Source organism: Prionailurus bengalensis, chromosome D1, assembly GCF_016509475.1.
Source record: "Prionailurus bengalensis isolate Pbe53 chromosome D1, Fcat_Pben_1.1_paternal_pri, whole genome shotgun sequence".
In the NCBI taxonomy this organism is placed as follows: domain Eukaryota; kingdom Metazoa; phylum Chordata; class Mammalia; order Carnivora; family Felidae; genus Prionailurus; species Prionailurus bengalensis.
The window spans coordinates 63,531,370-63,554,300 of NC_057346.1; the positions used below are offsets into that span (position 1 = coordinate 63,531,370).

Here is a 22,931-nt window from a genome sequence, read left to right on the forward strand (position 1 = left end):
TTTGTTTTAGAGAGAGAGCACATGCAAGCAGGGGAGGGGCAGAAGGAGAAGGAGAGAGAGAAAATATCAAACAGGCTCCACACTCAGTGCAGAGCCAGATGCGGGACTTGATCTCACAACCATGAGATCATGACCTGAGCTGAAATCAGGAGTCAGACACTTAACCGAATGAGCCACTCAGGTGCCCCTCACTGTAGTTTTAATTTGTGTTTCTATGATCACCAAGGTTGTTGAGCGTCTTTTCATATGCTTATTGGCTGTTTTGGTACCTTCTTCTGTGATGGTCTGAGTCTCTTGTTTATTTTTAACTGTTGTCTGTTTTTTTCCTATTAAAATGTAAGAGTTCTTTAGATAGTCTAGATATGCATCCTGTATCAAATATATATATATACAAATATATATGTATAAATTATATATATATTATATATATAAATATATATAATATATATATAAATTATATATATATATATTATATATATATATATATATATAAAATAGATATTTTCTCCCAGTCTGTGGCTTACCCTTTTACTATTTTAATAGTGTCTTTTTTTTTTTTTTAAGTAAGCTCTATACCCAACATGGGGCTTGAACTCATGGCCCTGAGACCCTGAAATCAAGAGATGTATGCTCTACCAATTGAGCCTGCCAGGTGTCCCTTAATGGTGTCTTTTGATTAACAGAAGTTCTTAATTTTCTTGAAGTTCATTTTGTCAATCTTTTTTGATTAGTGCCTTTTGAATCCTGGTTTAAGAAATATTTGCCTGCCCCAGAGTCATGTAGATATTTCCTTGTTTTCTTCTAGAACTTTTATTATATTTTCTTTCACATTTAGGTCTATAGTACATTTCAAATTAATTTTTATGTATGGTGTGACATAAGAGCCAAGTTTTATTTTCCCCATTTATTGAAAAAAATATCCTTTCCCCACCTAATTACAGTAGTGTCATTTTCTTAAATCAGATGACTGTATATGTGTGGGTCTGTTTCTAGACTGTCTTGTGTCTGATTAGTCTGTCTTTTGGCCAGTGTCACACCATCTTAATTATTGCAGCTTTGTGGTACGTCTTGATATTTGGTATTATAGGTTCTATAACTTTTTATTATACAAGATTTCCCTGGCTGTGCTAGGGCCTTTAAATTTCCATATCAAGTTTAGAATCAGCTTGCTAATTTCCACAAAATAATTTGCTGGGATTTTTTTTATTGGCTTGTTTTAAATTTGTATATCAATTTGAGGGAGAATTGATATCTTAATATTTCATTTTCTAATTCATATACATGGATCTCTTCATGTATTTTGATTAATTTCTCCTACTGAAGTTTTATAGGTTTCCTATAGAGGTCTTGAATATATTTCATTAGACTTATTACTAGATATTTGGTATCTTTTTGTTGCTATTATAAATGGTATTTTAAAACATTATTGTTTTCTAATAGTTGCTACACCATACACAAAAATTAATTCATGGTATATAAAAGACTTAAGTGTGAAAAGAAAATCCAAAAAGCTTTCAGAAGACCATATCACATGTTTATTATCTCAGGGTTTCTTAAGATATTAAAAAGTGTAAACCATAAAAATATCAAGACATTTGTCTGTACTAAAATTAACTTTTTGGGGTGCCCAGTTGCTTGAGTGTCCAACTTTGGCTCCAGTCATGATCTCATGGTTCGTGAGTCTAAGCCCCACGTGGGGCTCTGTGCTGATGGCTCAGAGCCTGGAGCCTGCTTCAGATTTTGTGTTTCCCTCTCTCTCTGCCCCTCCCCAACTCATGCTCTATCTCTCTCTCAAAAATAAATAAACATTAAAAAAATTAAAATTAACTTTTTATTTATTTTTTTTTCAACGTTTATTTATTTTTGGGACAGAGAGAGATAGAGCATGAACGGGCGAGGGGCAGAGAGAGAGGGAGACACAGAATCGGAAACAGGCTCCAGGCTCTGAGCCATCAGCCCAGAGCCTGACGCGGGACTCGAACCCACGGACCACGAGATTGTGACCTGGCTGAAGTCGGACGCTTAACCGACTGCGCCACCCAGGCGCCCCTAAAATTAACTTTTTAAAAAGCACCATAGGAAAAGTGAAAAGACAAGCAAATGCAACATGTAGAGCCACTTTCTGTGCTGCCGTGTGGAATGGAATGGAACTTGTCCCTGTTGGCAGTCACCCCAAAGGTGAGGGGTGGAGCAGGGGAGAGGGAGAAGGAGTAATCATCCCAAATGGCAACTGAATTGTTATAGAGCCAAGCCTGTACTCTGTGCTAATAAAAGCATGCTGCTGCCCAATAAATTGTAGCATTATTAAATAACTAAAATAGATTTGAAACACTAAATAAATAATGATATAAAATGTGAGTGTTTGGTAGATAACCTTTATCAATTTTTAAGGATGTTCCCATCAATTCTTAGTTTGCTAAGAGGTTTGACCACGAATGGGTATTGAATTTTGTCCAGTGATTTTTTTTTCTGATTCTGTTTAAACGATTATGGGAATTTTTCTCCTTTAGTCTAATATGGTGAATAATTGGTGTTACACCAGCTTTGCATTACTGGGACAAACCCATTTTCTTTTTTTCTTCTTACTTCTTTCTTGTATAACTTTTTATTTTGATATAAGTTCAAGTTTATTAGGAAAGTTGCAAGGATAGTATAATAAACTCTCATTTACCTTTTACCCAGATTATTAGTTTGTCTTATTTATCATTTCTGCTCTTTTTCTTTCTCTATGTAAGTATACATTATTTTCCTGAACCATTTGAGAGTTTTAAGTTGCACATGGTAAGTTCCCTTACCCCTAAATATGCCAGTGTGTTTCTCTTTAAGAACAAGGACATTTTCTTCCACAACTCCAGTGCAATGATCAAACATTAGGAGATTTCACTTGGATACTATTTTGTTATCTAACCCATAGTCCTTCCTAGAAATTTGCGAATTATTCCAAAAATGTCCTTTATAACTGTTTTTTGTGTTTTTTTGGGTTTTTTTTTGGGGGGGGGTTGTTTTGTTTTGTTTTGTTTTTGTTTCAGGATGCAGTCCAAAATTGTGCACTGCATTTAATGGTCACTTCTCCATAGTCTCTTTCATATGTCACAGTTCCTCTGCCTTCTTTTTGGCTCCTTGTCTCATGGTGGGACAGCCGTACAATAGGGTCTTCATTCCAAAGCCTCCTCCCCCTCCACATCAGAACAAGAACAGCCTTTGCTGAGCTCTTGCTTGGTACTTTCCCCTTTCCTGTTTTGCTTCCCTCTTTCCCTTGGAGGTTTGTTTCCTGAAGATCATTCCTTTAATAAATCACATTTCCCCAAATTCCTCTCTCAGGCTCTTCTTCTAGGGAACTCAGTCTAAGAAAATGTATATATTAGACCAAGCTCACTCATTGTTCTGTGCAAATATTCTACCACCACAATAATTTTTTTTAATCCACCTTATCTTTCAGTTTCTGAGAGATGCATGTTAAAAACATCCCCTCCTATGACTATAGATTTGTTCATTTCTCCTTGATGTTCTTTCACTTTGCAACATGTATTTCAAAATCATGTTGTATGCATAAAGATTCATAATAGTATTTCTTGGTGACTTTATTGCTATGAAGTCTGCATTCTGTTACTACTTTTCTGCTAGAGTTCTCTTTTGTTTGAGGTAAACTACATCAGGCATTTGCTCCATGTATCTTTTTCTATTAGTTTGTTTTCAACCTTCCTTTGTTATTTTGTTTTATGTGTATCTCTTACAAATAGCTGGAAGACATTTAGTCTGAGAGTCTATGTCTCGCAATAGATTTATCTCATTTATCATGATGACTGATAGGTTTGGACTTATTTTTCCATCTTATTTTGATGTTTTCTATTTCCTGCAATTTCTGGTTGATTCTTCCTTGTGTTTCTTGTCTCTTGGTGGGTTGTTTACATTTTTGTTGCCATTATTGTCCTCTAATGATTTGGATGTTATACACTTTATTTTTCTCATAGTTGCCCAGGAACCACTCAATGCCTATTCATCCTTCTTAGTTTTAGAATCTTGACTGTTTCTTTTCATAAACTTGTAGCTGGAGGAAGCCACTTAACTCTGTTCAGGGCAATTAAACATAAGTGGAAGTCACCGAGAAAACTTTTTAAAAGAGGCATATCTAACCGGGATGTCATAGTGAACATTTACTCCTGACTTATTGTCTGACCCTTGGATGAAATTTTTGGTGATAGAGAAGCTTTTACACAATGATAAAGGCAAAAGTCATATTAAAGATTGAGGAGAAGAAACATAAAAGGAGCTTTTTTTTTATGTTTTATTTTTGAGAGACAGAGAGAGACAGAGTGTAAGTGAGGGAGGGGCAGAGTGAGGGAAAAACAGAATCTAAAGCAGGCTCCAGGTTCTGAGCTGTCATCACAGAACCCGATGCAGGGATTGAGCCCCACCAACAGTGAGATCATGACCTGAGCCAAAGTCGGACGCTTAACCGACTGAGCCACCAGGTGCCCCAAAATGAGTGTTGTTTTTATTGATACTGTTGGGCCAATATACCATTAAGGGATTTCTTATTGCATTAAATAAACCTTTTACTTGCTTAAACCACACTTTTTTTCCAGTTTTCTCTCACTTGCAGCTGAATCCATATGTAAGAAATGTATACACCTGCTCAAAAGATGTAGCTGTTCCATTTACACTTTTATAACAATGTCTCTTTCATGTCTTTTTCTAAAAGCACTTTGTCAGGAAGGCCTTCTCTGGGTCACCCTATTTAAACTTGCAAACCCCCACTATCACCAGCATCCCTGACCCCTTTTTCTACTCTGTGTTTCCTTTGCTCATAGCACCTATAACCTTTTTACATAGAATATAAATTACTTATTTATTATTATATATTATTATATTATATATTATTGTATTTCTCCCCCAACCTCCAAGAGGGTAGGGATTTTTATTTGTTTCATTCACTGATATATCTGTAGTGCTTCTTATAGGTTATGTCATATAGTAGATGCTCAGCGAGTGTTTTGAGTGAATGAATGCCAAGTGTGCATTTGTATCCATGTCTTTCTCCCTAGCAGAATAAGAACCTTTACTGTATTCTAATTTCCTTTCTCTCCTCTCTTCCTCTCCCCACCCTCCACCCTCCCTATTCCACTTATGTTCAGATCTACTGGAATTTAATCCTGGATTGTTATGAACATTCTTGTTTTGTAGCCTGCTCATTTAGACCTGGCAATATGTTTTACAAATGTCTTTGCTCATCAAAGCTTCTTGTAGCTCTTATATTCATTTTCCTCTGTCAAAAATATACTGTTGTTTGTTTTGTTTCATTTTTTTCAGAGAGAATCTGTGGATGGTAAATGTTTAGAGTCTTTGTATATCTAAAAATGTCTTTATTCATCCCCAAATTTCAGTGTGATACTGTGGCTAGATACAGAATTACAGGTTAAAAAAATTCCTCAGAACTTTGAAGGTATTGAAGATATTGCCCCTTAGTGGTGAGGCTTTAAAAATGTATACTGATTACATACTTGTTTAGTAATTATTGTTGCTTTGTGTATGGTTTTATCCTAATTGGCACTCAGTAAGCCCTTTCAGCTTGAGTGATAGATTCTTTTTATATGTCCTGTGGAACCACCTGTGCCAGGCATTATGTGAAGCAATAAATGCAATAAGATGTGACAGAGGCCTCGTCCTGGTAGAATTGCCAGTGCAGTGCATGAGTGACACGAGTAACTAGCTAGTGGCGATGCGTCGCACTATGGGCTGTGAAGTGGGAAGCACTCAAAGTATGGAGGGTATTTCTAGAGCGTGAAAGAGAACCTCTTGTCAAGCCCAAGGGCACATTTGTGTATGAAGCACTCAAAATATGGAGGGTATTTCTAGAGCGTGAAAGAGAACCTCTTGTCAAGCCCAAGGGCACATTTGTGTATGAAGCACTCAAAGTATGGAGGGTATTTCTAGAGTGTGAAAGAGAACCTCTTGTCAAGCCCAAGGGCACATTTGTGTATGATGTGTGGCTCAGGCCTCAAGTGCCTTATGTCTGGGTCTCAGAAGACTGGGGTTTGAGCTCAGGTTGAGCAGAATACAATCTAATCACAGAGTCTACTGAGCATCAAAACAGACAGGAGAGCTTCAGGGACAGAAGGTCCATCTGGCCAAGCATGTCTTTCTGGTGTCTCCCCTCTGTTCCTCAACAGGACAAACCCTGAGAGGTGGCAACTGTCAGCAACCTCCCAGATGTGAGAAAGAGCCACCAAGAGGCTCTTAGACTTTTATCCCACATTCTTCATCCCCCAGTGGAAAGCCTCTGTCAGTGTCCCGAGACAGCATCTGCTGTCACATAAGGAGTATTATGCTAGCCAGCAGGCCACACCTCCCAGCCCTGCTGATTGGAATCTGTGTCCTGGAATTATTGCCGAGCCCTACTTATCCAATCTTTCTCTTCTTTTGTGTAGCCTGTGTGTTAGTAAGCTTCTCTGTTTACACACGCACACATTTTCTGAGTTCGATCCTTGGGGCCTTTAGCAGACAGGCCTGGCCTATCAAATTAGCACTGTGGCCTCTCAATGTATGTTCTCCATTTTGCATCTTCTCTGGTCACTAAAGGATTTCGGGGGCTAATCTCTACCAAAAAGCAGCCTTCCGTGGGTATATCGAGGTGCTAGGTTTCAGACTCTGAGACCCGAGAGTTTTGCACAGGCCAGCGGGTAGCCAGTTTGTTTTCTTTTCCCTTTGTCCAGTGAGTTTTCCACTCTCTATTCTGACAGGTTCACGAGGATACGTATCACATGCAACAGGGCCTGCAGGAGCGGCTGAAAAACTGCAAGAGGATCAGGACTGACCAACCCTCGGTGTATCTTCAGAAGGTACAGGGCCAGCAGCTGGAGCAGAAGCTGAGGCAGACAGAGGCGTGGTTGCTGCGGCTGGGACAGTTGGCCCGCCTGGTGGACCACATGATTGGCCAGAACCTTGTGTCTATCATAGAGGAGGAGATAACCTCCTTCGTGGCCAACATCCTGCAGGTAAGGGAGTGGATGGCATACGTGGAGGCGGGACAGGCAGTCAAGGCCACATGGCAGACAGCAGATACTGATCTGTAGCCCCACGAGCTGTCATGACCTTTCTTTTTTTTTTTTTAATTTTTTTTTTCAACGTTTATTTATTTTTGGGACAGAGAGAGACAGAGCATGAACGGGGGAGGGGCAGAGAGAGAGGGAGACACAGAATCGGACACAGGCTCCAGGCTCTGAGCCATCAGCCCAGAGCCTGACGCGGGGCTCGAACCCACGGACCGCGAGATCGTGACCTGGCTGAAGTCGGACGTTTAACCGACTGCGCCACCCAGGCGCCCCTGTCATGACCTTTCTTGACAGGCCCCAAGGCAGAATCCCTTTCTCTCAGCAGAGCTGGTCTTTGACGATTGTGGCCAGCTGTCTCATGAGCCATGTATTGAAAACATGATCCAGATTCTAACTGGGGGCCTGCAGTCTGTCAAGGCCTCTGCCCTGAAGGTATCCTGGACTGGGCAGGGGGGCTGGCTGCAGGAATTCCCAATTCTAATCCCCTGTGTAATCAGAAGTTCTCAGCCTGGTCTGAACTTAGTTCCTTGTTTTCTGTTTCTGCCCCCCTCTACCTGCCTTGGTGTGAAGGTAATGCAATCTACAGACCTGAAGACCCCCTGGGACTCCTTGATTTCTGAAGGTATTTAAGTAAGGAGACACAGGCAGGCGGGTAGGAAGGGTGGAAGGAGCAGGGAGAGTCACATGCACAGTGCCAATGGCATGGCCACAGAGTCAGGCCTTAGGTGTGGAGGGAGCAGCTATGACCTGGGTACTGCACACAGGTGTGGGGGGCGGGGGTTAGAGAGTGTGGGTGTGTCTTTGCTCACTCATGCCTGTGCTCGTGTGCATGTGTGTGCATCCAGTTGAGTGGAATGAGAGGTGTGTAAAAGAATGTAAGTACATTGTCCTTCCTCTCGTTCATTCAAACTCCGTGAAATTACTCTCTAATGTCATAATGGCATTTTGTTTACTATTAAATTTGATTGCCAAGTAAATTTGTATTTACTTGAAGAACTCTGCTTATTTGATATTTGCTTTATTTCGGACAACTCTTTTTCATTTCATGTAAGATAATCTATTAGTATTGAGCTATTATGGTGACCAGTTATTACTGGCTTTCAGTCCTCAAACTTGTTAACAATCAGGGAGGAAATACATGTTCACATTTCCTTTATTTGCAATACTAACCCAGTTACAAATAAAACTATTACATGCATTCAGGCACATCTGACATGTAAGTACTTACCCCCACCACCGCCTTCACTCAACTAGTATGTTTTCAGCAGGATGATTTAAAGACATGAAGTTGGGCGCCTGGGTGGCTCAGTTGGTTGAGCCTCCGACTTCAGCTCAGGTCATGATCTCACAGTGTGTGAGTTTGAGCCCCGTGTCAGGCTCTGTGCTGACAGCTTGGAGCCTGGAACCTGCTTCGATTCTGTGTCTCCCTCTCTATCCGCTCCTCCCCTGCTCACACTCTGACACTCTCTCTCTCTCTCTCTCTCTCTCTCTCTCTCTCTCAAAAATAAATAAACATTAAAAAATTTTTTTAAAATAAAGACATGAAGTCAATTTTAGGAAATAGATGACAAGGAAGTGGAAGGTTCATTGAAAGCAGCACATGTCTTTTACAAATCACACCAATTGGGGCATATTTGTTCTCAAGTGCATCTAGGTTAAATGGTAGAGACTATTGATATTTGTTTTACATGGCCAGTGGAAAGAGGTAGGGCTCTAGAACCAAACACATTAGTTTACTAGCCTGTAAAATGGGAATTAGGTATTTTTGTTAAAATACCTAACTTGCAGCATTAAATGAGGTGATATGTCTAGTATAGTGCTCAGCACATAATGATACATGCTAAAGATAGTAACTTCTTAGCATTATTAGTATTAAGGACTGAAGAAAACCAGATATTTCACATTATTCTCTCATATTTTTTACTAATTCATGTTTTGGTATATTGTAGTATTTTTCTTTGAATGGCAAAACAAGCAAAAACCTTAAAATTTTATTCTAAATTCTAATGAAAGTGAAAATATTCACCTGCAATGTCCTGGGTTATCCCGTCTACTTTTTTTTTTTTTTTTTTTTTTTTGAGAGAGAGAGAGAGAGAGAGAGAGAGAGAGAGAGAGCACACACAGAAGGGGCAGAGGGAGAGACTCTTAACCACGCTCCACGGTCAGTGAGTAGCCCAACTCAGGGCTTGATCCCACAATCCTGGGGTCATGCATGACCTGAGCTGAAATCAAGAGTTGGACGCTCAGTTGACTGAGTCACCCAGGCACCCCTATCCCTTCTACTTTTAAAGGATCACTATGGACCGGTACATTTAGGCATGAAATGTCCTGATGCTTGTTATCTTACTTTCAAATGTTTTTGAGGAAAGAGAAAAGGAAAATCAAAGCAATGTGGGCAAAATATTAATAATTGTTGAATCAAAGTGGATAGGTAAAAGGGGTTTGTAGTACTTTTAAACTTTCTTACATATTTGAGATTTTTCAAAACCAACATTTGAAGGAAAAAAAAAAAAGATCAACATGGAAAATCAAAGTAATATCATGGAGGAACTAGAACCAAAGTTCTGATTTAGGATTTTTCTTAAATTCTTGATGAAAATTGGAGTAGTATTTAATAAAACTAAATATCTAGCAGTTAAAACAGAACTAGTGGTGTTTAAGAAACATACATCTATCTGAGAAATTTGTTACTTAAGTGAGGCAAAATGTGTACATCGTTTTAGCCAAATTACAAAATAATTTCAGTACCTCTACTTATACATACAAACATGAAAAATCAGCCCCTTACAGTAGAAACTTACACACTGACTAGAGTCTGACCCCTAGAAGAAGACTCAATCTATTACTAATAACATAGTTGCAATATGTTTTGCAGTCTTTAAGCTTCATTCTCCAACATTTTCCACAGAACAGTCTTAGTACTAGAACCAAAAAAGATGATCAATATTGTTACCCTTACAATCGTTTCAGGAATTTTGAGCAGTTTAAAACTAGGAAAATACAATCAGATAATGATTCTTCTCATCTGGCAGGTGTCAAGTTCAGGAACTTAAGGTTCTTACGTTAACTTTACCCAGATCAGTGTATCTTTTTGATATCTGTGGTAAGATAAATCTGTTACACTGAGAAGGGACAAAGGATTGCTCCATTTTTATTATAAACTTTTTCCTGTATGTTTTGGTTGGGGTGGTGTTGAAGTTAGCGTAGAGATAGAATGTAAACAATTAAACTGTCCTTACTGTATATTTTGGCCAAGGGGCTACATGTGGCAGGAAGGGTCTCTTGGGAGTGTGACACATAACGAGTATGACCAGCAAGAGGAAGAATAGAGGTAAGCATTGTAACAGTGAGTGGACCAGAAATGGAAGAGAAGAGACACTTTTTTCCCAATCATCCTGTAAGAAATACTGAAGACATGAAAAGTATATATGTTTGATGAGAAGCTTTTGCTGCTCTGTGGACTAAGCAGCAGTCTAAGTGACTCAATGTCTGAGTGACTCATTCAAGGAAATCTACAGTAAAGGTCTACATTATTTGGTTTTTCACAGTTAGATTGATATTTAAAAATGCAGCTCCAGGTTGACTTATACACACACACACACACACACACACACACACACACATTATATTGATACATATCTATTTTAAATTGAAGCCCAAATCCCTCAGTGGTGACAGGTAATTTATGTTTCTTTGATTTAATCGATATCATATTTCTTATCATAAGAAAGCTTTATTTGACTCTTTCTTTCACTTGGCTATGAAGTTGTTAGTGATTTCTGTTTTGTTTTGTTGGGATATTGCATTCACCAAGTTGTATTGAAAATACACTAGCTTTTCTTTCCATGGCCCAGAATCACACATGAATTGACTGTATCGCACCGTATTGCTTGAGTGCTCCTGTGGGTCTTGGTACCTTCAATCATAGTTCTTCAACGTTGTCTCGTGTTTTGGAGCTCACAAAACAGAAAGTTACCAAATTCAAAGGCAGAAAAGATGTAATAGCACCACTCTTCACAGAAATGGAGACTAGAAAGTCAGGAAGAGAGCCACATCTCTCAAATTGCTGCTTATCCTTTTATCTCTACTTCTCTCTGTGCTTCTTCCCAGTTCCCCTGATTCTCTCCTAAAACTAGCTGTCTCTGCTTTCTTTGAACTTTCTGCTCCCTTATAACTATTGCTTCCAAATGACTTGGGCGTCCTGTGGTACCAACCCCATCCTTGACTCTAGATGATCTGTCAGTTAAGTTTTCCTGTATGTGTGGCTGACTTGTTTCAAATTTTCAAGAGAAGGAATATGATTGATTTAACCTACCCTATAGAGAGAACCACATATCCATTAGCTCTGGGAAGGGGAATGGGTTGTGTTACAAACTAGTTGGTTTTAGCTACAGGTAACAGCAGATCCTCTTAGAAGGGTATGTATAGTAGAGGAGGCTCCAATCTTTAGCTATGCTTGTATTGGCTATAAACCTACATTATGTAGGCCTAAATGTGCAAGTTGGGTTTGGATAACATGGTTCTAGCTCAGAGCTACGTAAGCAAAAAGGGGAATTTATTGGCTCCCATAACTAAAAAAAAATACATGGATGCAGCTGGATTCAGGCTGAGCTGGATTCAGCACCCAGGCAATGTCATTGAGGCTTTATTTCTCTTTGTCTTTTGACTTTGCTTATGTGTTTGAATTCTGAGTCACCGAGAATGCTTTTAGCTGGAAGTAACAGAAGTCCTGAGAGTAGCCTAACAGTGAAAACAATTCTCACATAATGAGAGGTCTCCAGGTAGGTGCTTCCAGGTTGTTTCAGTGGCTCAAAAATGTCATCAAGTATCAGGTTCCTCACGTCTGTCCCCTGCTCCTTTCTGGTTTTAGCTATAGGTAAGGGCAGAGCCTCTTAGAGGGGTGTGTATGGTAGGGGAGGCTGTAATCAAAAAAGTTTTTTCAGGGCGCCTGAGTGGCTCAGTTGATTGAGCATCCAACTCTTGATTTTGGCTCAGATCATAATCTCACAGTTTCGTGAGTTTGAGCCCTGTGTCAGGCTCTGCACTGGCTGGAAGGGTAGAGCTTGCTTGGGATTCTCTCTCTCTCTTCCTCTGTCTCTGTCCCTCTCCCACTTGTGCTGTCTCTGGCTGTCTCAAATAGATTAAACTAAAAAAAAAAAAAGTTTTTTTCATCCTTAGGCTTATTGCCTTATAAATGCAAGACAAGCTCCAACTCCAAGCATCCCATTCTTAAGCAAAATCAGGGGAAAGGAAAACAAACACTGGAGGGAGAGCTCTTCCTGCCCGACTCACATTTTAAAAAATATTTTTAAAGGTTTTATTATCATTATTATTTTAAATAATTTATTGTCAAGTTAGCTAACATACAGTGTATACAGTGTGCCCTTGGCTTCGGGAGTAGATTCCCATGATTCATTGCTTACATACAGCACCCAGTGCTCATCCCAGCAAGTGCCCTCCTCAATGCCCATCACCCATTTCCCCACCCCTCTGCCCTTCCCATCAACCCTTAGTTTGTTCTCTGTATCTAAGAGTCTCTTATCATTTGCCTCCCTCTCTGTTTGAAACTATTTTTTTTTCAACGTTTTATTTATTTTTGGGACAGAGAGAGAGACAGAGCATGAACGGGGGAGGGGCAGAGAGAGAGGGAGACACAGAATCGGAAACAGTCTCCAGGCTCTGAGCCATCAGCCCAGAGCCCGACGCGGGGCTCGAACTCACGGACCGCGAGATCGTGACCCAGCTGAAGTCGGATGCTTAACCGACTGCGCCACCCAGGCGCCCCTGAAACTATTTTTTTTTCTAACTCTCACATTTTATCAGGAAAGGAAATCTTTTCCAGAAACTCCCCAGCAGACACACTTCTACATCTCATTGTAAAAATCTAGGTCATGTGGCTACTACCTCCAGCAGCAAGAAGGGCTGGGAAGTCAAATGGCTGACATTTCTAGTTTCTCGTGGAAGATGGACTCTACCACCACAGAAGAAGGGAGAAAGGAATAGCTATTGGGTCGTCAGCCAACATGCCTTCCAAGGTTCTAGTCTTCCATTCTCAAAACCTGGCAAGCAAGAGAATTACCAGCATTCTCCACCGCATCATTTCATACTATATTGGTTCCCTTCTAGTAACTGATATTTAGTAAAATCTCATTTAATTTTAGCTCTACAAGCAACAATGTATTTAAGCAGTCTGTGTTGATCAGTCTCTCAGTAATTTTGTTTGTCTGAAGCTAATTCTCTTTAGATTCCTCAGGAAGGGCTTGTGGAAGCAAAATTTTATTTCCCCTTTTGCCTGGATGCCCGAAACATTTCTTTTCTTTTTTTCTTGAAATTCAGTAATTTTAGTAGAGTATGCTTGTTATTGAACATTCTGAGGCAGTATTCTCAGGTATGCTCTTTCAAAATGTACTTTTACGTCTTTTTTATTTCAGGAAAGTTTTCTTGAAGTTTTTTAGTATTGATCTCTTCCCTTGCTTTGGTTTTTTTCTCTAGGGACTCCTGTTACATGTATGTTAGATCCTAATCATCTATCCCAAATATTTGTCCCTTTATCTTGAAATTAAAAAAAAAACCCTCTATTTCCTTTTTATTTTATGGTTATTCTTTTTTTACATTTTATTTCTCTTAAGGTATTACCTGTTAAGTTTCTTTGCTCTCAAATTCCTTTTAAGTTAAGTTTCCATTCTGAAATGATTTTTCCCTTTATTTCTAATTATTTCCTGAGTTCTATCAAATGATTTCTGAATTTTTCTAATTCTGGTATGTGTTCTTCTTTCATGACTTATATAACTTTCCTAGTGTCTTTTATCTTGTTTTGCAATGGGCTTGTTTTACTGTTTCTTGATATGTTTCCATTGTCTTTAAAGATGTTATTCTGTCCGGATTCTTTTTTCTTATAAAAGTTTTGTACGAGTTTGATGTTGATACTTTTCTGTTGCTCACCTTTGAAAAAATGGCTTTTCTGAACTTTTAGGAAGAGGTGAGGTTCAAAATGGCTTTCTAACCTCTCTGTTTCCTTTTCTATTGTTTTTCTGTAGTGTTCAAAAACTGGTGGCCAGCATTCTGAGATTTCCTGGTTTCTGTTTTGCTCTCCGAGTTTTGTCTGGACCTTTTCTCTTTTTCTCTATTGCTTCCACTTTGCTCAGTTTTAATTCCACCCCCAGCACTTTCTCCTTCTTGTCAAGCTCTGTCCCAGAAGGGACCCTGGCCAGTTGGTTTCAGGAGTCCATCGGGCATAGATTGCTTCAGCTCCTACAGACTTCATTGCTTTTGGAGTGGGAAAACTCCCTCCACTTTCACCTCCTGTTCTCAGATTTGCCCTCTGATCCCCAGGAAATGCCTTTGGGCTGTATTGGAGTTTTCCTAGTCTCAGGTCTGTCAGTTGTGTCTGTATTCCCCTCTGCTTCCTGCCCTACAAATGACAATGCCATGTAATTCTTGAGGCTGTAGCTGCTTTGTCCCCACCCACTTGCATTTTGGGGTTTGTAAGGATCTCTTAGCCCCATTTTCACTAAAATGTTGTCATTGGGTTTTACTGTCTAATTGATCTGTCACTTTTATGTCCTTTTATGTGGGAATTTGGGAGAGATTTCAAAATTGTGCTGTCACTCCCACCATTTTTCCAGAATCCCTCCTAGTATTATTTTTAAAGGGTCGTTCTTGATGTTATGTGAGGCAGAGACTGTAAGGTGTTGGAAGCAAGGGCCCAAAGCAGGGAGATGAGTTAGAAGGGCATTGCAGTAATGCCCTTCTAACTGAAAATCTAATAGTGACCGGGCTGAGGTAAGGGGGCAGGTGGTGGTAATGGTGATGAGAGTTGGTTGGATTCTGGATATATTTTTAATGTAGACTCAGTGGGATTTTGTGATGGTTGGGTGTGTTGTATGTTAGGTTAAGAGTCAAAGATAACTCAAGTTTTTGACTGGAGCAAGTGGAAGGATGGTGTTCCCATTTACTGAAGTTGGAAGACTGCAAGTAGAGTAGTTTGGGGTAAGGGAGAAATCAGAGATCTTTTTTTTTTTTTAATTTTTAACATTTATTCATTTTTGAGACAGAGAGAGAAAGAGAGAGAGAGACAGAATGTGAGCCAGGGAGGGACAGAGAGAGAGGGAGACACAGAATCTGAAGCAGGCTCCAGGTTCTGAGCTGTCAGCAAAGAGCCTGACATAGGCTCAAACTCACAAACCGTGAAATCATGACCTGAGCCAAAGTTGGATGCTTAACCGAATGAGCCATCCAGGAGCCCCTTGAGGTACATGATAGACATCCAAGTAGAGATGTGGAATAGGCAATTGTTTAAATGGGATTGGGATTCAGTGAGAGATCTGAACTAGACATAAATTTGAGAACAAATAGATGGTATTTAAAACCATGAAACTGGATGAGTTCTCCTAGAAACTACAGATGGAGAAGAGAAGAGACCTGAGGACTGAGACTTGTTGGTGGGGGGGGTGGGGCACTGTATGTTTAGGTGTTGGTACTATGCATCTAATTTCTGAACATTTCAATGCTTCCCCCCACCTTTCTTTTTCAGTTTATTTATTTTTTGTGTGAGAGACAGAGAGAGTGCATGTGGGGGAGGGGCAGAGAGAGAGGGGGACAGAGGATACGAAGCAGGCTCTGTGCCGACAGCAGAGAGCCCAGTGTGGGCCTCGAACTCATGAATCGTGAGATCATGACCTGAGCCAAAGTGGGATGCTTAACTGACTGAGCCAGCCAGGTGCCCATCAACCTCTTTTTGCACAAAGTTTTAACACAAATACTGAAATTGGCACTTAGCCGGTTTCTAAGAAGTTAAAGGAAAAGCCAGGCTCAAGGATATTCCTTAAGACATACTGAGGACTGGCATGTTCAACATCTTTGCCACCTCTTCCTCTGTTCCACAGAGGCTGGAGTTTTTCCCATATCTCCTTATAGCTAGATGTTGTATGTGCTTGAGATCTGCAAGAGATTTCAGTTCAGAATTAAGGTAAGAGGGGGAGAGAGCCAACGCATATGCCATCCATTCTGCTGGAGGAGATCATAATAGAGGTAGTGTGCTTTTGTAGCTGCTGTTATGGCAGTGACATCCCAATTTGCCAGGCAGCACAGAGCCATAGATACTCAGCCTCGAGTGTTTTTGTTTGTCAGCCCTTCCAACTATTTGCAACTCATTTAATATCCCATAACAATTCCCTTTCTGCTTATACTAACTAAATTCTGTTTTCTGAACCTGAGCCATAACTAGTAAATTCCCTCAGTGGGTTGGTGCTTGTGATATAGATGTATGTGTAAACTCACTCAGGAGCAGGGAGTGTGTGTGTGTGTGTGTGTGTGTGTAATGTACACACTCAGGTAGGGAGAGAGGTTGTGTGGAGGCCCTGAAGGGCACTCATGGACAATTTTGGCATGTGTCCCATTAGAAGAAGATGAAGAGGAGGACTCAAACAAGGAATTCATCATGCCCAAGCTCCAGGGCCAGCCTAGCGATGCTGTGCACATCTTTTGTGGCCCAAATATAGGATTGGTGTGGCCCTGGAAGTCTCACACAGTTACTGAAGCCCTGGAGGTCCGTGGGTGCCGGCTGCGGGGTCAGTACTTGCCCCCCAATTATAAGCAGCTGCAAGAAGACCTGGACAACAGTCCTCGAATCCAGCAGGCACTGACTCTGCAGCAGGCCTTGCTGGAGGTGAGAAAAGAGGTTTAAGCAGTGGGGTCATGCCCACTAATTCCAATCATAGCCACCCACCTCTGCCCTAAGCACCTTGTCTGTACCTAGGGCATGCTGTGGGAGGTGAAGGAATTCTGCAAGGAACATCACTGGATGACAGGCATTCATGAGTTCCTGCAAGCCTGGGGGCCTCAGAAGCTGGAGTCCATGAGAGGTTGTCCCATCAAGAACTACATGATGCTGGTGAGCCGCGTGAACAAGTGGCAGACTGATGTCTCCAATATACCTAAGAAGTTGATCACAAAAGGCAGATTGCTGCAGCTGAACTGCTATCACATACAGGCAGAGATGGGTGAGTGCTGCTTATCCTCTTTCCTTTCCTTCCACCTTCCTTATCTCATCCGCATGGCCCTCCTTGGGCCTGGAAATGTCCTTCAAGGACTTTTGGTGAAGGCCCCTCATTGGACCTCTAAGGCCTCCTAAAGTCCCAGGTCCCAGCCCCTTCCCTTTGCAAGTAAAGGTGTGATCATTACAGATGATAGCCTCTCCGTCTGTTTTGGTGCTACTCATTCCCCATGCTCTGTGGGAAACATGTTTCTGTCACCTGACACTTTCTATTTTTCTGGCATGGAAGTAGTTCAAACCAAATGTGAGTGAGAAAAATCTTAGCCTACTCCTTAGGCTAGTGAGCTCAGTTTCTTTGCAGATATTCTCAGGAATCAAGAGTGCCCTTCCCCACACGCAGCAGAGTCAAAATTGACACTATAATTTTCATGTATAAAATGTTAGTCTCCTTAACTGATGTCCTCTTACTCTGTAGTCCTAACTTCTGCAGATGGCAAAAGAATGTATTCCAATTGAAAATGAAAGCACTTTTCATTTAAAGCAGCACTTTTGGTTTAACTCAGTCTATTTTGGGTATTTGGTCAATTCAAAATTCGTACTACAGTTCTGGGTTGTTTTTATTCTCAAGTGCCCTCTGCTCCTCTTCCTCCCCAAGGTGGCAGCTGGCATTGGAGAGGGCTGCTGGGCTGTGTGCTCTTCTTTGCTGGCTTCTGTCAACCCTTACTGAGGTGTGATACATCCATTCCTGGTCTCTGCCCTCCTTCTGACATTGCTGCTTCTGGTGCAGCTATGGCCTGAGCTAGTGTAACTGTGTGTGTTCTCTTGGCTAGTAGGAGCTCAGAATGTCTACCTTTGCTAACTCAGCCCTGCATTGGATCCTGCTGGCTTTGCAGATCCATGGGATTTTAGTCAACCCTTCATTCTATCTTTGTCTTGGGCTGGCCGCTCCCATAGCTTCTGCTTCAGGGTCCCTCACCCCTCTACATTGGAACCCATCCAGGCCCACTGGTTATTAAATCTCTATTATCTTATGTATCCCCTGCCATTTGGAAGTTGTGGGGGACTTTGGGAGCATTGTATTTAGCCCTCTTTCTGCTGCAACACATCACATTATTTCTACCCTGCTATGGATATCTCATGTTAGCATGTGGGCAATCTGCAAGGTGGTATCTTCCCTAAGTTCCACATGGAAGGTGGAGCTGAAACCCATTCTGCAATCTGTTTCCTCCTCAACCATCTCAGTTTCCCTCTTGTCTCTTATCTACCCCCACTAGACCAAGTCCCAGTTGTTGGTCTCTCTGGGTCTCTGAGAAATCTGGTTTAAAACCTAGTTTTGGTCCTCTTTCCCCCCCACCTCCCCCCCGCCTCCCTTCCAATGGGAAGGATGTCTAATGCTATTGTTTACTAGCTAAAGTGTCTCTGCCTAGTAGAAACTGGTCTTAGAAAGGTTCAAAGTGGGGTAGATTGGGAAGCCACTGATTTCTACTTCTAGGAAACAGAAAGGTGGTTCCATTTTCTCACCTAGCTCCCAATAACCAATAGTGTCTGCTTCCTGCAGAGAGAATGTTCTATCAGACCCATGGTCCCCAGGGCTGCTTTCTTTATGAAGGTGGGTGGCTTTGGGTGGCTCTGAAAGAGATTTCTTGAAAGTGCTTGCCTGTCTCACCCTCCTTGTCTTTCCTTTTCAACAAATAAAAGCACATGCCAAATTATGTAGCTTTTGGGCCACAAACTCCCCACTTTGCCCTCCCTCAACCCCACCTAAATGTATAGGGGATTCAGGCTGGCATGGGAGGAACAGGGAGGGCCTGTGGTTAGCCTACCTTCTTTCTGACCTTGGCTTTGCTCCAATGTTGTTCAGGAAGCCTCTGTTCTTTCTAGTTTGTTAGATTCTTCGTCCTTAGTCCAAGATCAGCTGGCCTCTTCAAGAAGAACGGATGGAGAGAGAAAACCATGCGGTTCAGAATCATGGCTCTGCTTTTCACTGGCTTGTGTGACCTCAGGTCACTGTTCAGTTCATTTATTTGTAACATGGACATGATAATGCAGTCACCCACAGGGTTATGATAAGGAGGAGTAAATGAGATATTTTTTGCAGTGTTTTTAGCATTGAATAAGGCATGCAACAGGTGCTTAATTTTTTCATTTAACCTTATCCCCTTCTGTCTACTCTCATTCTTCTTGTGATCTAATTTTGTCTACTTGTCCTCCAACTCTGTTCGTCTTCTGCCTAGTCTTCCCTGCACTGTGAATGACATAATTATTCACTCTTGTGAGTTAGTGTTCATCATTTATTCTTCCCTCTCCCTAACTCCACCACATACAACCTGTCACCAAATCTCTTCCATTCTTCTACCTCCTAAATATCTCTCAAATCTGTCTTCCCATCCATCTCCAACTTCTAACCCCCAGCAGCCCTCTGGTATTTTCAGTCTGTCGCTGATTTACACCATATGATGTCGCTGTTGAGCTCCTTTCTGCCATCACCTGCCTGATACTGCTGGTCTAAAAAGCAGCACAGGGGTACCTGGGTGGCTCAGTCAGTTAAGCGTCTGACTTTGGCTCAGGTCGTGATCTCACAGTTTGTGAGTTTAAGCCCCATGTCGGGCTCTGTGCTGACATCTCAGAGCCTGAAGCCTGCTTCAGATTCTGTATCTTCCTCTCTCTCTGCTCTTCCCCTACTCACGTGCTGTCTCTCTCTCAAAGATAAAGATTAAAAAAAAATTTTTTTTAAGCAGCACAATTGCAACAGCCTAGCTACTGCTAGAGGGCACAGGGATAGTCTGAAAAAGGAGATGTTCTCTTCCTTGTGTTCTGTTCAACCTTGGATGTCCCTCCATGGCTTCCCTCTCTCTCGGTTTTCTCAGTCTCATTTCTTGGTATTGAGTCCTATTGGTTACTTCCTTCGAAGCTCCAGATGGGTCATACCCAGTGTGTCTCAATTATCTGTCCCTGGAACTCACTACCTCACTTTCTAGTTGCAGAGATGCTCATAGAGGATAAGTCAGTTTATTTTCACCCCTCAAAACATAAAATAGAACAGAATGGCGCCAGGCTGCCTCAGTTTGACTATTTGCCCTGCCACTGTGTGATATATTTTTTAAGTTTTTATTTAAATTCTGGGTAGTTAACATACAGTGTAACATTAATTTCAGGTGTAAAATATAGCGATTCAGCACTTCTCTGCAGCACCCAGTGCTCATCACAAGTGCACTCCTTAATCCCCATCACCTGTTTAACCAATCCCCTCACCCACTTCCCTTCTGGCAACCATCAGTTTCTTCTCTATATAGTTAAGAGTCTGTTTCTTGGTTTGCCTTTCTTTCTCTTTTTTTATCCTTTGCTCATTTGTTTTGTTTCTTAAATTCCATATAGGAGTGAAAACATATTGTATTTGTCTCTCTCCAACTGACTTACTTTGCTTAGCATAGTATTCTAGCTCCATCCATATTGTTGCAAATGACAAGATTTCATTCTTTTTATGGCTGAATAAGATGATATGATATAATTTATTTAACATAAATCATATATAATATAATAATATATAATATTTTATTCTATACACACACACACCACATTCTTCTTTACCCATTCATCAATGGATGGAACTTGGGCTGCTTCTATAATTTGGCTATTGTAGATAATGCTGCTGTAAACACTAGGATGCATATATCCCTTTGAATTAGTATTTTTGTATATTTTGAGTAAATGCTCAGTAGTGTGATTGCTGGATCATAGGGTAGTTCTATTTTTAACTTTTCGAGGAACCTCCATACTGTTTCCTACAGTGGCTGCAACAGTTTGCATTCCTACCAACAGTGTAATCGAGTTCCCCTTTCTCCACATCATCACCAAGACTTGTGGTTTCTTGTGTTGCTTTTAGCCATTCTGACAGGTGTGAGGTGATATCTCATAGTTTTGACTTGCATTTCACTGATGATGAGTGATGATGAACATTTTTTTATGTGCCTGTTACCCTTCTGAATGTCTTTTTTGGAAAAATGTCTATTCATGTCTTCTGCCCATTTCTTAATTGGATTATTCATTTTTGGAGTGTTGTGTTTTATAAGAATTATAAATTATTATTATAAATATAAATTATATATGTTGTGTTATATAAAGAATTATATATATATTTTACATTTATCAGATATGTCATTTGCAAAAATCATCTCTATTCTGTAAGTTGCCTTTTAGCTTTGTTGATTGTTTTCCTTTGTTGTGCAGAAGCTTTTTATTTTGATGAAGTCCCAATAGTTTATTTTTGCTTTTGTTTCTCTTGCCTCAGAAGATATATCTAAAAAGAAGTTGCTATGGCCAATGTCAAAGAGGTTACTGCCTGTATTCTCTTCTAGGATTTTTATGGTTTCAGGTCTCACATTTAGGTCTTTAATTCATTTTGAATTTATTTTTGTGTATGGTATAAGAGTGTAGTCTAGTTTCACTTTTTTGCATGTAGCTGTCCAGTTTTCCCACACTACTTGTTGAAGAGACAGTCTTTTTCCCATTGGATATTCTTTCCTGCTTTGTTGAAGGTTAATTGGCCATACAGCTGTGGGTTCATTTCTGGATTTTCTATTCTGTTCCATTGATCTATGTGTCTATTTTTATGCCAGTACCATACTGCTTTGATTACTAAATTACTGCTTTGTAATGTAACTTGAAGTCCAGAATTGTGATGCCTCCAACTTTGCTTTTCTTTTTCAAGATTGCCTTGGCTATTCTGGGTCTTTTGTGGTTCCATAAAAATTTTAATATTGTTGGTTCTAGCTCTGTGAAAGATGCTATTGGCATTTTGATAGGGATTGCATTAAATGTGGATTGCTTTGGGTAGGTTAGACATTTTAACAATATTTGTTCTTTGAATTCACAAGCATGGAATGTCTTTCCATTTCTTTGTGTCAGCTTCAGTTTCTTTCATCAGTGTTTTATAGTTTTCAGAATACAGATCTTTCACCTCTTTCATTAAGTCTATTCCTAGGTATCTTATTGTTTTTGGTGCAGCTATAAGTGGGATTAATTCCTTAATTTTTCTTTCTGCTGCTTCTTTACTGATGTATAGAAATGCAATAGATTTCTGTATGTTGATTTTATATCCTGAGACTTTACTGAAATTGTTTCTCAGATCTAGCAGTTTTTTAGTGGTCTTTTGGGTTTTCTTTTTTTTTAATTTTTAAAAATTTATCTATATATATAGAGAGAGAGCACATGTGCATGCGTGCAAGTTGGGGAGGGGCAGGAGATTGAATCTCAAGCAGGCTCTACACTGTCAGTGCAGAGCTCAATGTGGAGGGAGCTGGAGGTGGGGCTTAAACTCAGGAACCATGAGATCATGACCTGAGCTGAAATCAAGTGTTGAAATTGAGTGTTGGACGCTCAATGGACTGAGCCACCCAGGTGCTCCTCAGGTTTTGTATATATAGTATCATGTCATCTATAAATAGTGAAAGTTTTACTTCTTCCTTGGCTATTTGGATGCCTTCTTATTTCCTTTTGTTGTCTGATAACTATGGCTAGGACTTCCAGTACTATGTAGAATAAAAATGTTGAGAATGGACTGTAGTGGAAAACCGCTCACTTTTCCCCCCATTTAGGATGGATGATACTAGCTTTCAGTTTTTCATATATGGCCTTTATTATATTGAGGTATGTTCTCTCCAAATCTACTTTGTTAAGGGTTTTTATCATGAATGGATATTATACTTTGTCAAATGCTTCTTCTGCATCTAATGAAATGATCATATCGTTCTTTTATTAATGTGATGTACCACATTGATTGATCTGTGAATATTGAACCACCTTTGCAACCTAGGAATAAATCCCACTTGATCGAGGTGAATGATTTTTTTAATGTGTTGTTGGATTCAGTTTGATAGTATTTAACT

At 40.4% G+C, this 22,931-nt stretch overlaps 1 protein-coding gene across 3 annotated transcripts in view; it reads left to right on the forward strand.

The window, feature by feature from the left end:
* Positions 1 to 22,931, forward strand: part of DNHD1 (dynein heavy chain domain 1) — an 80,009-nt gene that overhangs the window by 14,804 nt on the left and 42,274 nt on the right. For all 3 annotated transcript variants that reach the window (XM_043580517.1, XM_043580514.1, XM_043580516.1), the window contains exons 7-11: positions 6,741 to 6,995; positions 7,347 to 7,484; positions 7,623 to 7,674; positions 16,454 to 16,719; positions 16,810 to 17,053. In XM_043580517.1, coding sequence (XP_043436452.1) covers positions 6,741 to 6,995; positions 7,347 to 7,484; positions 7,623 to 7,674; positions 16,454 to 16,719; positions 16,810 to 17,053 — 955 coding nt within the window. The remainder of the gene's footprint in view (positions 1 to 6,740; positions 6,996 to 7,346; positions 7,485 to 7,622; positions 7,675 to 16,453; positions 16,720 to 16,809; positions 17,054 to 22,931) is intronic.